At 39.6% G+C, this 14,315-nt stretch overlaps 1 protein-coding gene across 3 annotated transcripts in view; it reads right to left on the bottom strand.

The window, feature by feature from the left end:
- Positions 1 to 4,509: 4,509 nt before the first annotated feature.
- Positions 4,510 to 14,315, bottom strand: part of TPD52L1 (TPD52 like 1) — a 100,480-nt gene continuing 90,674 nt past the window's right edge. For 2 of the 3 annotated variants that reach the window (XM_042985348.1, XM_042985347.1), the window contains exons 5-7: positions 12,739 to 12,777; positions 9,750 to 9,810; positions 4,510 to 5,103 (exon numbers count right to left, since the gene is read on the bottom strand). In XM_042985348.1, the coding sequence (XP_042841282.1) occupies positions 4,975 to 5,103; positions 9,750 to 9,810; positions 12,739 to 12,777 (229 nt within the window). In that variant the 3' untranslated portion in view covers positions 4,510 to 4,974. The remainder of the gene's footprint in view (positions 5,104 to 9,749; positions 9,811 to 12,738; positions 12,778 to 14,315) is intronic. The other variant, XM_042985349.1, reaches the window with a different exon arrangement.

The raw sequence follows: 14,315 nt of genomic DNA, 5'->3' as shown, positions 1-14,315 counted from the left end.
CTTTGGACTATTTATTGGAGATTTTGAATCATTTTATTCTAAATTAATAACCTACAGCCCTGAAGGCCAGATTCATGCAATGATGGAAAATTAAGTTACGATTGCTTTTAAGAACAGATTCTTCAGCTGACTTAGTGGTGAGGATCCAAGAAAAGGAATGTATTATAATGCATTTATGAAATGCTGCTTTGTTCAGATGATCACTCCGTGGAGCCACATTGTTCATTTCACTGTGACCTGCCTTAGGCCCCTGATCATAGACTTGTAAACCGGCTAACAGGTTCTGCCTCTCCCCCTAATCCTTTTTGTCATTTGGGGATATAAATTCAGGCATACGGTTTCAAATGCCATCTTGTCTTCCTCTGTGTATTTTTCCCTGTCTGATTTATAAATATTCAGACCTTGATTATGAGAACATTTATCACCAGGTAAGAAATCTGTAATCAGAGGAATGTTACTGAGGGCACTGCACCTTATGTTGGGAACACATCAGACCAGGTTTCTTCCCCCATTTCCTTTCATTGGACAAGTAACCTACCCTGCTTGCCTCTGAATGAGGCACAACCATGGAATGGTCAGGAAAAGAAGTCCATCTGTGCAAACTTGCCCAGTATTTTGGCGTGAAGCAATGATGCCTGCCCCTTTAATTCAAACGTCAGTTTCCATTTGAAGAAGGCCTGTTACTCTGGCATGATGAGAATATTCTAGGAAGCGTTTCTTTGGAAACTCTTGGCAGTATCCATGGATACCCAATCTGCAGGAAGCAAAGTGCATGATCTCTTCAGAAGCAACACACGTGTACATACAACTGCTCCGCGTTGAAAAGAGCAATGCAGTTTGCTTCAAAATACTGATGCATCATAGCAACGGTATTTAAAAAATGGTAAATGGTTGAAAATTCCAAGTCTGCTCGTTACTAGAGATATGGTTAGTAGGAAAACAGAACTCCATCTATCAGTATTTTGGAGTTTTTTCTCCTGGCATGAAAATATGCACATAAAATAATCACAGATAAAAGTTCAAATATTTATAACCAGAAGATTTTCTGTGGTCGTGAAGTTTTACTTGTGATGTTTTTTGCCTGCTGCAATTTTCATAAATCCAGCCTGTATTGGGTCAGACTTAATACTAGTCACCTAAAAAAAAAAAAAAAAAAAAAATACTAGTCACCTAATCATTATTTCAGTTTCCCATCTACCTACCAAGTTCACACTTGTCCTAAACCTTACTCGCTGGAGTAACAGGCTTAAAAAGAGAGCTATAAATATCATTTAATAAAGAACACAACGAAGATCAGTAGGAAGAGATAGCTATTGAATTCATCAGCCAACTCTGCAAATATTTGGGCATCGTTGCTTAATTTTTTTTTTTTTTTCTCTTAGAAGATACCTGCTACTTGCCTGGAATCGATCTTCTGAATAACAGAACCTATAATTAAAATGTGGTACCAAAAAATTGTTGAGTTGAATTCAACAAAAGAGAATTTGTTACCTCCTTGTAATTAGGAAGAGAGACTACCCCACTCAAAAGGAGGACAGGGTGGAAAGGCAGGGCGGCAGGGGAAGACAGACGGGGCTCTTCTCAGCCTGGCTCTCCCTACCTAGATCCTGGGGGCATGGAGGCGTGGGTGAGGGGGCCCTTTTTCAAAAATAGTTCCTTTGTTTTTCCCTTGTGGACTGGAATTTCACCAGCTGTTACATAATTCTATTTGAAAAATGTCAGTTCTACCAGAATGTCCAACCTGTTCATCTCAGTCTCGTGGTGATGTGTGCTTGGAGATGAATGGCTGATAAAGTGCCTTGTGGAAGAGCATCCTCTGTACCCAGCATTTCTGCCTGAGTAATTTGCCAGTCTTCATACTCAAAGTGAGATTGGGATGATTTCTGGGGGGGAGATTTATGATTGATCATGTTATTTTTGCATTGCCTTGATACCTACTCTTTATGGTATGAGCTAAAAGACATGTAAAGCATTTTTACCATTCTTAGATATTATTAAAAGTAACCATAAGAGGGGCACCTGGGTGGCTCAGTTGGTCAAGCAACTGGCTCTTGATTTCGGCTCAGGTCTTGATCTCACAGTTCATGGGTTTGAGCCCTGCGTTGGGCTCCGTGCTGACAGTGTGGAGCCTGCTTGTCATCCTCTCTCTCCCTCTCTCTGCCCCTCCCCTGCTTGTGCTTTCTCTCTCAAAAAATAAACTTAAAACACACACACACACACACACACACACACGATTTTGCCACATATGATAGTCTGAAGTTCTCTGAACACCAGGTTTGAAGCAGTCTTATTACATCTCATGTTTAAATCACTTTTTCATCTTCCCACCATCTTCCTTTCCCACACCCATCCACAGTCCAACTTGATAATAAGTGCACAAGCTTATGCACTGTTTTGTGGTGAAGTTCTACAGATTTCAAGCTGTCAGATACTTTTGGAACAATGAACAGTGACAGAGCAGCAGTCTAGGCTTCCAGTGTTTTCTTCACATTGACCACCATGAATGGTGTGGCCTATTAAGACGTTCCATGATAAAGCATGCAGCTCTGCTTTCTATAGTTTGAGAACAGCATTATAAGAAAATGTATAATTTAGAGTAAGATGCAGATTGCTTTGCTGACATTACCTACCAATGGTCATAGTCTTTATGAGATGTGAGTTATAAGATAAATTTGCACAGTAAATTCATGAATATTTTCCATCAAGCAACAGCATTTTAAAAAGTGGCAAATGGTTAGTTTACAGAACTGCATACTTTTTTGAACAGCCAGTTTATTTTGTAACCACAACTCATATTGGAATTCCAGGTTATTGAGAATTTTTTTTGTTGTACTATAATTTTGTATACATGGTGTTGACCTGAAGTCATTTTGATTTTTTAGTAAAAGATGATGTCCATCGTGTGTGAATACCTTTTAACACTTGTGGAAACACTTTACCGCATGTGAACATAATAGGGAAACTCCAGGGCCAGTCAAGTCGGGATGACCTTGCACGTGCAAAGTGAGGCAGAAACAGGCAGCCCTTGAGTGATTAGGAAATGAAACCTCTACGCTAAGACTACCCACCTACCAACAACTGGTTTGATTATTTCAGTTGGAGTGATGTGACTTATTCACACATCACAAAATGATACTCGTGTCATTGTCTCTTACATCACTCCCAGATCAGAGTGAATAATAATCAAAGAAAACCTTTCAATTAGTAGACGTGACATGAATATAGTTTTTATAAAATGGGTGAAATCCAAAGTTTTGAAGAATGGTTTAAAAGAAGCAGCTAAAATATATTTGAAGCTTCACGACATTAACACTAATTTTCTTGATTGCTTTTCTATCCACTTTTAATACGGTTTTCAGCCTTAAAGGCTGAGACCTGTGTGTGCAGAAATTAGTTGGTGAATGAAGATATTTGTTTATGCACCACAACTCTTGTTTTTTCTAATGCAGTGCAGTGTGCTGAATGCGGTCAAAGGGAGTATGGTCGAGAAGTGAGTTTATAAAAGGTGACCATTTCAAACACACCAGGCAACTGCAGATTGAGCACAGGAAGATTGATACCCACATGCAGCAGTGGGTGAGCAAGTCACAAGCCAGCTGGACAGGGTTTAGTTTCAACCAACATGCTGGAAGCTTAAAATTAGGGAAAATGCCAATGATCCTATCGGCAGGGCTTCTTTGTCCACATTTGTCCACTCTGGTTCAAATTTATAGCCCCATACCTACCTCTGCTAATATTCCAAGCCTCAGAGATTATATGGCTTTGAACTAGCTTGATTTTCAGTTGGCTGTATGCATTGTCTTGCCCCATTCATTTGAATAGGATTTTTCAGACTGGCTTTATTTCCCTATGTCACATATATCCACTTCTCTCTAATAGTAAATTTAAAAATGAATAAACACTAAAAAATATTATATATATATATTGCATGGATAATATATATATATATTAAATTGTGAATTTTCTTAGTAGGTCAATTCTGTGTTCACTTAAAAATTGCATCTGTAGCATGTGTGTCTACTTAGTAACAAATGTATGTTCCCATTTAGAAGGAAAGAGAAGCATATGATGTGGAAGGTAAAAACTCCTGCAGAAATCCGATTGTATTAATACAATGCTTTTTTTCATTCATGTGCGCAATTTGCAAAATGGAAGGGGTTGAAGAACTATTTCTCCCAGTTTCTAGCCACTCCCTTTTCAGATCTCCTTTACCTGAGTTAAATACTACTCTATGTAAAAAAAACAAACAAAAAACAAAACAAAACAAAAAAACCTACTCTATGTAGATTAGAGAGAATTTTAGAATTGACAGGGTCGCTGGGTAATTACCTACACACCCTCTTATGTACACCAAATTAGCAGAAGTTGATTTAAAATAGCATCTGCAGATTCATAGCTACCACCTTTTAAAGTCTGTACTAGCCCTGAAAACTTAAAGAAATTAAGAATTCAAAGTCATCATTAAAATCGATTTTAATTGCTTAAATAAACATACATAATTGATGCAAGTGAGGGCGATCACAAGCAGTTTGATGAAACTTGCAGTGAGTCCATCCCGTTGCTGCAGACTTCTCAGAAAGAGCTCCATCCCGCCCATGTGACTGAACTGAAAGTGGGTGCTCACCCTCAGCCTTCAAAAACATGCACATCATAAGTCCAAGCACAAATCAAAGCAGGTCATTAATAGCTACGGGAAATACACGTTGAATTACACAAAGACAAAGGTATGGCCAATTGTGTACCTGCTGAAGTGGGGATATTTTAAATTATGACAATTTACGAATACTTAAGTGTGATGGTCAAGTGGTTCATCATTAGCACACATACAAAATGGAAATCATTTTACGAAACTCCGCGGTGGGGCCATTCGAAGAACAGGTCAAGGCCTGGGTTTTTCGCAGTGGGTGTTTGGTCGCCGCATCCGAGGGCGCGCTGGGCGGGGGCGGGGCTCGGCGGCGGCTGCAGGGGGCGGCCCTAGCACTGCAGCTCCTCCTCCTCGGCCCGCCGGGGCCCGCCCCCCGAGCTCTGCGCGCTGGCGTGCGCCGTGGAGCTGAGCACCTCTTCAAAGCTGCCTCCGCCGTGGTTCGCCCCGCCTACTTTCGTCTGAAATGGGCAGAGACGCAAGCGTGCCGTTAGTTCATCGGGTCTGCAATGTTCCTGTAAGACGGATTACTCTCAAACTCAGAAATATATTTTTTTCTTGCGAAGGGACGTAAAGGGTGTAGAGTAATTTCCTTTAAGAGTGCTAGAATGCCATTTATACTTGGGTTCTGGGATAGGATCCAAAACTCCACAATTTTGTACAATTTTAGCAGTGCCCTCTTTATCCCGTCTACATCTAAGAATCTCAATCCCTTCAGGAGCATATCCAGATCTGTGGATTTACACTGTCTACACATTCACCCTGAGAACAGATGTAATCAAAATGTTACCGGATTTTAGATAAATTCCCTCAATTTAAAAAATGTATGAACATCTTTAAGTGACTTCAGTTTAGGCTTTCTACTGGGATTTAGCAAGGCGATCTGGATTCCTGACAAATGTGTTTTGAAAAGCGGCTGCATTGAGCATGCTTTCTGGTCTCTGCTGTGAGAGGTAGACAGGACTCAAATCTTAAGTTCTGGCCCCTTCATATCTTTCTAGGCAGTTGCTCTTATAGGAGGAATATCCCTTGAAATGCAAAGTTATGATGCTTTAGGAGGCTCCCTTTTCATGTACTTGTTACTGGTAATAAGAATAGAATCAGGAAGAAATCAATTTATAAGAAATATGGTTAAAGTATTTTGAAAAATTCCTCATAAAAAGTCCTTTGAAAGAATATTTAATGCTTAATGCAAGCCTTATTGATGGTCACATTGGTTTCCTTTAACTATTAACAATATGGAAAAACACGTTAAGAAAAGAAAGGTACAGAATAGAAAATGTTGCTTTTCCCAAAATGCTGACTACTCCTCACTGCCACCAAAGTGATCACTCACTCACGAACATAAGCCACACTAGGGGATGTATCTGCTTCCTGCCTGGTCTGCCCTTTAAAAAACTTAACCAGGTTTTAAAAGCTGTTTAATCATTGCAGAACAAGCACACACTTTTCTCCAATTGTCACTAAAATCCCTCTCTGCCTCTTTAAATTCAGTTCCTAAGTTGAATTTACCACCACGCTCGGGGTCAGAAAACTCATTCCAGAAAGTGACAGATAATAAATATTTTAAGCTTAGGAATCACATCGTCTCTGTCACAAATACTCAAATCAACCATTGTACAAAGCAGCCAAAAACAACACATAAATGAATGAGCATGGCTGCTTTCCCAGAAAACTGTATGTATGGACACTGAAATGTGAATTTCATGTAATTTTAACACATCACAAAATAGCATTCTTCCTTTGATTTTTTTCAACCATTAAAAAAGATAAAAACCATTCTTAGCTTACAGGCCATTCAAAAATAGGCAACCAGCTGGATTTGGCCCACAGGCCCTCATTTGCAGACCTCTGGCACTGAGCATGGATTCCTCCCCCACTCTGGGTCATCTCAGCACTGGGAAGAAGCAGGCGTTCTTTCAACTTGGTAATTTTTCACTATGTTTATTTCTTTCCAGAGAGAAACAAGAGTAATCTACTCTCTTAATAGTTCCCATTCTCCTCTTTATTGTATTTGTATTCAATTTTGCAACAGAAGTCACACACAGTTTTGAATCAAGTGAATACCAAGTACTGATATTTTCTGTTGGGTTTTGTTGGATTCTCCTCTCCTCTCCTCTCTTCTTGATATTCTCAAATCAAAATAGAAAAATAAAGGAGGGAATCATTTTGCAATAAAGCAAATATGGCAAAAAGGGGAATGAAATAAAGGGGTTTTCTAACCATGTGGGTTGAGTGGAATAAAGCGGTGTCCTAACCATGTGGGTTGATTGAGTGCACACAGCAATACTTTAGGTGAGGAGTTGCTTCAGCAAAGATGTGAACAATAGACATCTTCTGGACTCTTAATCCAAGCATTTGTCACTTTGTCCCCAAAACTATGATTGCTGTTTGCATACAATTCTATTTGAATTATGGTGTTGGGCCTCCTAATCTCTAATAATAAAATGGCTGGTTGAGAGGACACCAAGAAGTAATAAGTATATGTTGTCTTTTTTTTTTTTTTAAGGTTTTAAATCAGGCCATGCAATGTATTCATCAAAAAGAGGCGTGCTAAAAATATGGTGTGGTTGACATGGTTCGAAGAATGATTGGAAGGCTACGTGATTAGAATGGTTGGAAGGGATGTGCTTGCTTATTCACTGGAACATGGCAGAATATAACAAATATGATTTCACAGGAGCTGGGTTTTGGTCTGCTTGCTTGTTTGTTTTAGATGAAATACAAAGTGTTTGGTGAAATCAGCTGATATGTCATCAAGTAATGCCATCAATGATGTAGGCAAAAAGGACTAAATTTTACATCATTATGATGCATTGGGAAAATGTTCATGGACAATCAAACTACGGAACTTGGTAAAAAAAAAAAAAAGGGAAGAACAATCAATTGGATATAAATGCCACCTGGTGTGTGACAGATTGTGCTGGAAGATGCAAGAACGGACCTCTCTTCACAGCAGAACATTATTTCTAACAGAACACAAACATGAACATGACTCCTTTCGTGTGGTGTTTTACAAACCAAGCCTAAAGCAGTGTGTGTGAATAGAACTGCAGACTATAAACCTGCAAAGAATGCCCTTACTGATTCATCCTTACTGATTTGTGAGTCAGCTGAAACAGCCTCACGATCCATAACTAAAGAAAGTTACAGAAGTTTTGAAGAAAATCTAGAACACAAAAGTAAACTATGCAGCAAAGAAACTAGATAAAGAAGGGTTAAACCTGTATTATTTAGTCTGGAGGAAAAAAAGAATGAGCAGTTTGCAATTACTGAATATGAGTGGGAAGTTTTACACAAAGCACAATTATTAGCTGCTTATTCTCCATTGCCTGGGTGGGCAGAAAAAGAGGAAGTAGGCATTGACTGTGACATAGGAAGTGGGTGGCATGTGAGTCTTGTTAAACCCAGGGACAATCATGCAGACACAGAAGCCACTTTAAGAAAAGTCTTGACACAGGCTAGTATCTAGTCGGCTGAGTTAGTTCTGTGCTTGTCTGAAGGAGGAGGCAGGCTCTCCACTTTCCATCCCCATGAAGTGAGAAAAGGGAGAAGCTCGGAGTGTGGACCAAACAAATGATATGTGAGCTGCGAGCTTACCAGAGTTTCCTAAAAGCAAATGGAAATAGGTTGTTCTTTATTCTTCTTTTGCTTCTTCATATCTCCTTCTTCTAAAGAAAACCTAAAAAGTACAACTTCTCCTGTGTCAGAACTTATCTAACAAGTAACAGAATCCATCTCCCTTCGATTGTCTGAGGCTGAGAACCAAATGCAGAGAAATTAACTCCTAGGATTTTCTGAACCTTTTGTTCTGAAACTTGATATCTTAGCAAGAGAAATGTTCAAGGAACCATACTGACCCTCCTTATCAAAAGTTTTCCCTACCCATGGGGGCAATTGTAATGGCTCCTATGGGTCCCTATAACACTCAATAAGCCATGATGTTGACAAGAGGGGTAGTGAAATTACACAACTACAAACTGCTGGTAAATGCTGAGTAATAATCTCATTCTTGGGTCATAAACATATAATCACAGGCTAAATAAAGTAGAAGTAGAAGACTGTGTGGAAGATCCTTCCCTAAGAGGAAAGACTCTTCGAGATCCTGTAGGAGGAAGACTTTCCAGCCTCACAGGCTTATCAGGCAGCACATGGTGGCAGAGAATTCAGAGGCAGCTGGATAATCAGCATGTGCATATACCTGCTTTTGATCTGGTTAAAGATCATCTGCATCCTTCATTTTCCCAGCTAGGGAAATACAGAAATGGATGGTCTACAAAATAGTGATAATAACGTCAAGATGTATTTAAGTCATTGTTTAAATAAACAATCTTAGTAGTTTCAATGATTTTTCCTGTTTTGAAAGTTCTCTATCTTTTAAGCCTAGATTGATTTTATTTGTGCTTTCTTCCTCTGTAGACTAACCTACCTATGCTCAGACAATATTTTCAAATGAAATTTTTTAGCCCCTCCCATGAAACAGACATATTTTCAGTCTAAACCTGGAAATCAAATGCATTATTACAAAGTTATGCATTTTGTGACTCAGCTTTATTTTCCCTCCATGATAATCCTGCTGTGCTGTGCTCAGTGTGTGAATGGAGGAAACAAGTCTAGGTGTCTGACAGGAGGTGGAAGGCAGCATAACGTGTGGAGTCAAGTTCACTATTGCTAGCCCGTGTGCAAACTGGAGGGGCTCTGAGTTGTTACTGACCTTCCACTTGCATTCTAAATCCAGAATTCACATATCCTTTATCCTATCCACAATCCTCTCGCACATACCTGTTTTCGAGGGGTACCACTAAGTTCTAATTTAGTAATCTTAGTTCTAATCTTAGTTCAAGACGTGAACACAAATCCCAGTTCACTTCCAACAAGTAATCACCCCTGAAGGGCTTACATGAACAACTCTGTGAGGGCACAGCAACACCGTTCAGTACTGGTTTTATTGATAGATTCATATGGAAAGAAAAAGATGGACTCTGTGCAAGTTTGCCTTCCTGGCTGCACCAAATGCTGGCGGCCCTGCCTTCGGAACTAACCATAGCAGTGACTAATGCTGTCCTGATTCACGGACCCAACGACACAAAATTCACTTCATCTGTACCTTAAGGCTTGTGACAGTTGTCTCAACCCTCTCCTCAAATGATTTGAAAGTAGGAGAATTCCTAAAATAACAAAAAAAGAAGAGAGGTCAGCCCCAAAGACTCACTGTCTTAGCAACTGTGCTGGTTGCAGAAACCGTGGCTTTCTGTTCTTATTGGTAAACATCATCTCTGCACCACAGCCATGTCCTGACATGGACATTTTCTAAATAAAATATTCAGATAATCAACTGTAGAATAAATAGTACAGCATTTTGTTAATGACACAACTGTAATAATTTCAAGGGGCACCGGAAATCATTTCCAATGAGTCAAAGGAGTGATAGCTTAATTTGTCATTTACTAATTAATTGTTTCTAGCACAGTACTCCTTTTTCCAGCTTTTTTTTTTTTTTTTTTTTTTTTTGGTAAGCAATGGAAAGTCTATCTGAAGAATGTTGTGTTAGAGTTGTCTCCCCTGGAATTTTAAAGTTATTTATTTCAGTAAATGTGAGAGAAGACAGAAATAGCTCCAGGAAAAAAAAAAGGTTCATAAATTTTTCTTTTCCATGCCTCAAAAGGTAATCACTTCGTCAATTTTCATGAAGTGGTGTTTCTGAACGTCAATGCTTTCATTGTTTTTCCTCGTAAAGAGGATATACTTTTTGTTCTCTTAACAAACAGAATCTTTTCAGTTATTGACATTTTATTTGTCACTCATTCATTGTGTTAAATAATCTATATACACCATCTTGTTGCTTTAAGCGTTAGATACTTCATTTGGTGCTTTTTGGTTTCCTATATTGGATTTGGCCACATGACATCATGATTTAATGACACCATGACCATTGAAAATGATATCCCTAACTAAAGAAACAGGAACTAAGAAGGAACTAAAAATGTATCTGAATTCTTGTATCCATGTAAGCACTCAGCCACAAGGACTGTCATCATTTTCAAGTCAAATAATTCAACTGAATGATACTAATTTTAATAAGCTGCACGTTATTCTGTCTTGAGTGCAAAAGAACTGAAATAAAAGGAATGGCCCAGAGGAATTTTATAAGGGAGAATGGCTATAATATATGGGCTTCTTTGTATGGTGTGGAGTGAAGCATGGCTCTAATACTATCAAGAGGAAACTAATGTACATAATATGTTTTTGGAGTGCATTTGGCTTTGTTAGAGATTATCTCCGGAAACTGTGACACTCCAGATGGTCAGAAATGCATCTGCATTCATACTGTATGAATTAAGAACAGTGAGTTTACAGGGTCTTATGATCTCACATCTTATCTATAATGCAAGTATAAGTCAAATTCTTGGGTAATCCTCCATAATATTGCTGTTTCACTATGAAATATTAACAAATTTATATCTGAATGACTCAAGAGTATACATTCACTGGCACTTTACTTCCACTGTGGGTTTTATTTGGGCAAGCCTGCTTACATGCCTGCCTATCACTGATCAGTTAACAGGCCCGCGGTGGTCAGACAATTCAGCCTAATGCCTCATGGGTACATGTTAGATGAGTAAAAAATTTTTTTAAGTTAATTTCAGGCAAGATCATGAGAACTACATCTGCATAAGCCAATAAGACTACATCTGCATGAGGACTACATAAGCCACTAGATGGGTTCATAGAGCAAAACCATGTTAATTTTTGGCAAGCCCTTCTTTGGACACCTACACTTAGAATTGGACATGTAAAGGAGCTCAGGGCTGCAGGATGTGCTACTCAATTTGAGTGTTTTTATGCCACAGGGAGCAAGTCATTCAAAGATAGACTAGGCAATCTTGAATCTATGCTTTCTATTTACCACCAAATTAGGGAAATCAAATACTGCGGCTGAATTTCTCAAGTAACTATACAACCCCAGTGTGGAAGAAACATCATCAGGATAATAAAACAGACATTCCTGTAATTAAATTACACTAGGATGTGTGCTAGAGAACAGGGAGAAGCTATTTCCTCAGATTTAATCAGGTCATATACAGCTATAAATGACCCCAAAAGAATTTGGCTTCGGTGGTCTCAAACTATGCAGATTTGGTATGAATATACACTATAAAGCAGGGAGCATGGGGATAGTTCAGACTGTAGTGGGGGAGGGTCCTGGAGGCCTGATCTCCCACAACCCACCCCCCCACCGTGCCAGCCTAGCCCACGGCAGCCCTCCCACGGCAAGCACCGTGGGGGAAGCAGTAATCTGGTTTTAGCCTCTTCCTTTAGATATGAAGAAACTGCTATCACTGAGGTGACTTTCCCAGGGCTGCCAAGTTCATTTATGGCAGAAGTGGGCTACAGTCTGCATCTTCTGACTCCCAGTCTGACATTCATTCTTCCATGCCCTATTACTATTAGTGTGCTTTTATCTAATTAAGCCATGCAAACTCAAAGTGGGGAATGTCTTTCTCGGAGGTTTCCATCCAGTTAGTAATTTTAATCACTTATTATTTTATTATTCAACAGACACCTCACCTTAGTATCTACCTTAAAAAATCCTGTTAATATCCTCTCTACAACCATAGCCCTCTGGTCTCCTATTCCTTTCATTTAAACTGTCTCCCAGGCTTGCATTTAATTCTGCTGAAATAAAGAATGTCCTTCCGCCTTTGCACGTGTGTTCGTCCAGGCCAGTGCTAAGAATGTGCTTTACACAGGTTACTTGGTTTGTGTCACACAACAACATGTGCAGTGGGTCTTATTTCTCCCAATGAACAGATAAGAGAATGGAAGTTGAGAAGGTTAAGTGACTTGTCTCAGGTTACACAAATGAGAAGAGGCTGGATTTAAGCCAGTGTGGTCAAAAGCAGAAGACCATTATACCCTCCTTCTGTAGAACCCTCAGCCTTTTCTCCTGAAGGCCATCAGAAAAGAGAATACAGGAGGTCATGGGATTTCCTTTCATATTGAGAGGGGGGAAAAACTCCACAAAGTAAATATCAATAAAGTCACACTTCATACATTTTGCATTGATATTATATAAAGTCATTGACACACATTACCTCATAGCAGGCATACTTATGGAATGGCGAATGGAGTAGCTTCAGGGCAAAAGCAGATTAAAAGAAAAAAAAAGAGAGAAAAGATAGCACAACATAAGTACATGAGAAACTCCCTCCTCACAGTTCTTAAAACAGCAATTTCAACTGTCTGAAGTATTCCTTGCCCACTCCACCAAGATGACATTTGTTTTCGTTGGGTAGGAAGGACCACGGTCAGCTTTCAAGGGCATAAAGAAGAGTACACTGTTCAAGTTGCACGTTATTTTACTTCCTGTGGGTTCTCTGTGGGCTGGGAACTTTGAGGATGAGGAGAATGTCTGGTTTCCTCAGGTGCGCCCAGGAGCCCGTGGACACCCTCTCTAGGTCCAGCTCCCTCTCCCCTCCCTTCTGTTCAGGAAGAGAGGAAGGGCTGTACTGAGGAAGTAGAGCCCAGCAGGTAAAAGCTAATCGTTCCATTGTAGAGAAACTCTCCAGAGGAATACACGTAGTTAACATAAGACATTCAAGGAAACACATGGCAGGCAAACACCATCAGCGCAGTTCAACATGGGAGCAAGGACTTCAGTATCCATTCCAGGACATCTGGTACAAATACCAATATTTCTGAGAATTCTAAGGGTTTCGGCCTTCTCTATTAATCCTATGGTAGCTGAGTCATCTTTTCTCTGATCGCCTGTAATTCCTTTGTGAGTTCCACTCAGAAATCAGGCTGGGCAGAGAGAGGGAGCACTACAGGGTCACACTACCTGGGATGGCGCTCCCCCTTCACACTTTCCAACACTATCCCTGCTTCTCTCCTCCCAAGAAGATAAGAGTAAGCAATCAAACTCCTCACCCTTCCCCAACAATATCCACTGAGGTCATTAGTATGGGCAGCACTTTACTCGAACTCAGAAAGAAAAAGACAAAGAAATTCAGGGGGTACTTATGATCTTACTTACACGCTCCACTTAGAAACCATGGGCAAAACATTTCCTCAGAAGTTATGTTTAAAAAAGAATTACTAAAAGAAATTCATCAGCATTATTAATCTAATTCATCTCTTTAAATACAGGCAGTTTACTTAGGAAAAAAAATCCCCCCCTCAAAAGTATATCCTACCTCAAAAGTATATAATAAGATTCCACCTAACAGAAGGCTTAACTGGACAACTGCACATTTCCTATCATAAGTGGTCTTCTGGTAACCTTTCCCCTCTTCAGAAGGAATAGAAAGTTGAAGGTAAACCATCCACATAAGAAATAGTTATAAGAATTTCAGAAAAACAACAATCTAGAGAAAATAATTTTGTTTCTCAATTTTACTTTTTAAAGTCTCATAAAACCACACAACTCTTGGTGACTGGGTGGCTCAGTGGGTTAGTTGTCTGACTCTTGATCTCTCAACTCAGGTCATAATCTCATGGTTCATGAGATCGAGCCCTGAGTCGGGCTCCTTGATGACAGCATGGAGGCTGTTTGGGATTCTCTCTCCCTCTCTCTCTGACCCTCCCCTGCTCTCACTCTATTTCCCTCTAAATAAATAAATAAACATTTAAAACACACACACACACACACACACACACACACACACACACA

Source organism: Panthera tigris, chromosome B2 (genome assembly GCF_018350195.1).
Source record: "Panthera tigris isolate Pti1 chromosome B2, P.tigris_Pti1_mat1.1, whole genome shotgun sequence".
Classification (NCBI taxonomy): Eukaryota; Metazoa; Chordata; class Mammalia; order Carnivora; family Felidae; genus Panthera; species Panthera tigris.
Note: the sequence above shows the minus strand (reverse complement) of the source record. Positions and strands in the feature narration are given on the sequence as shown.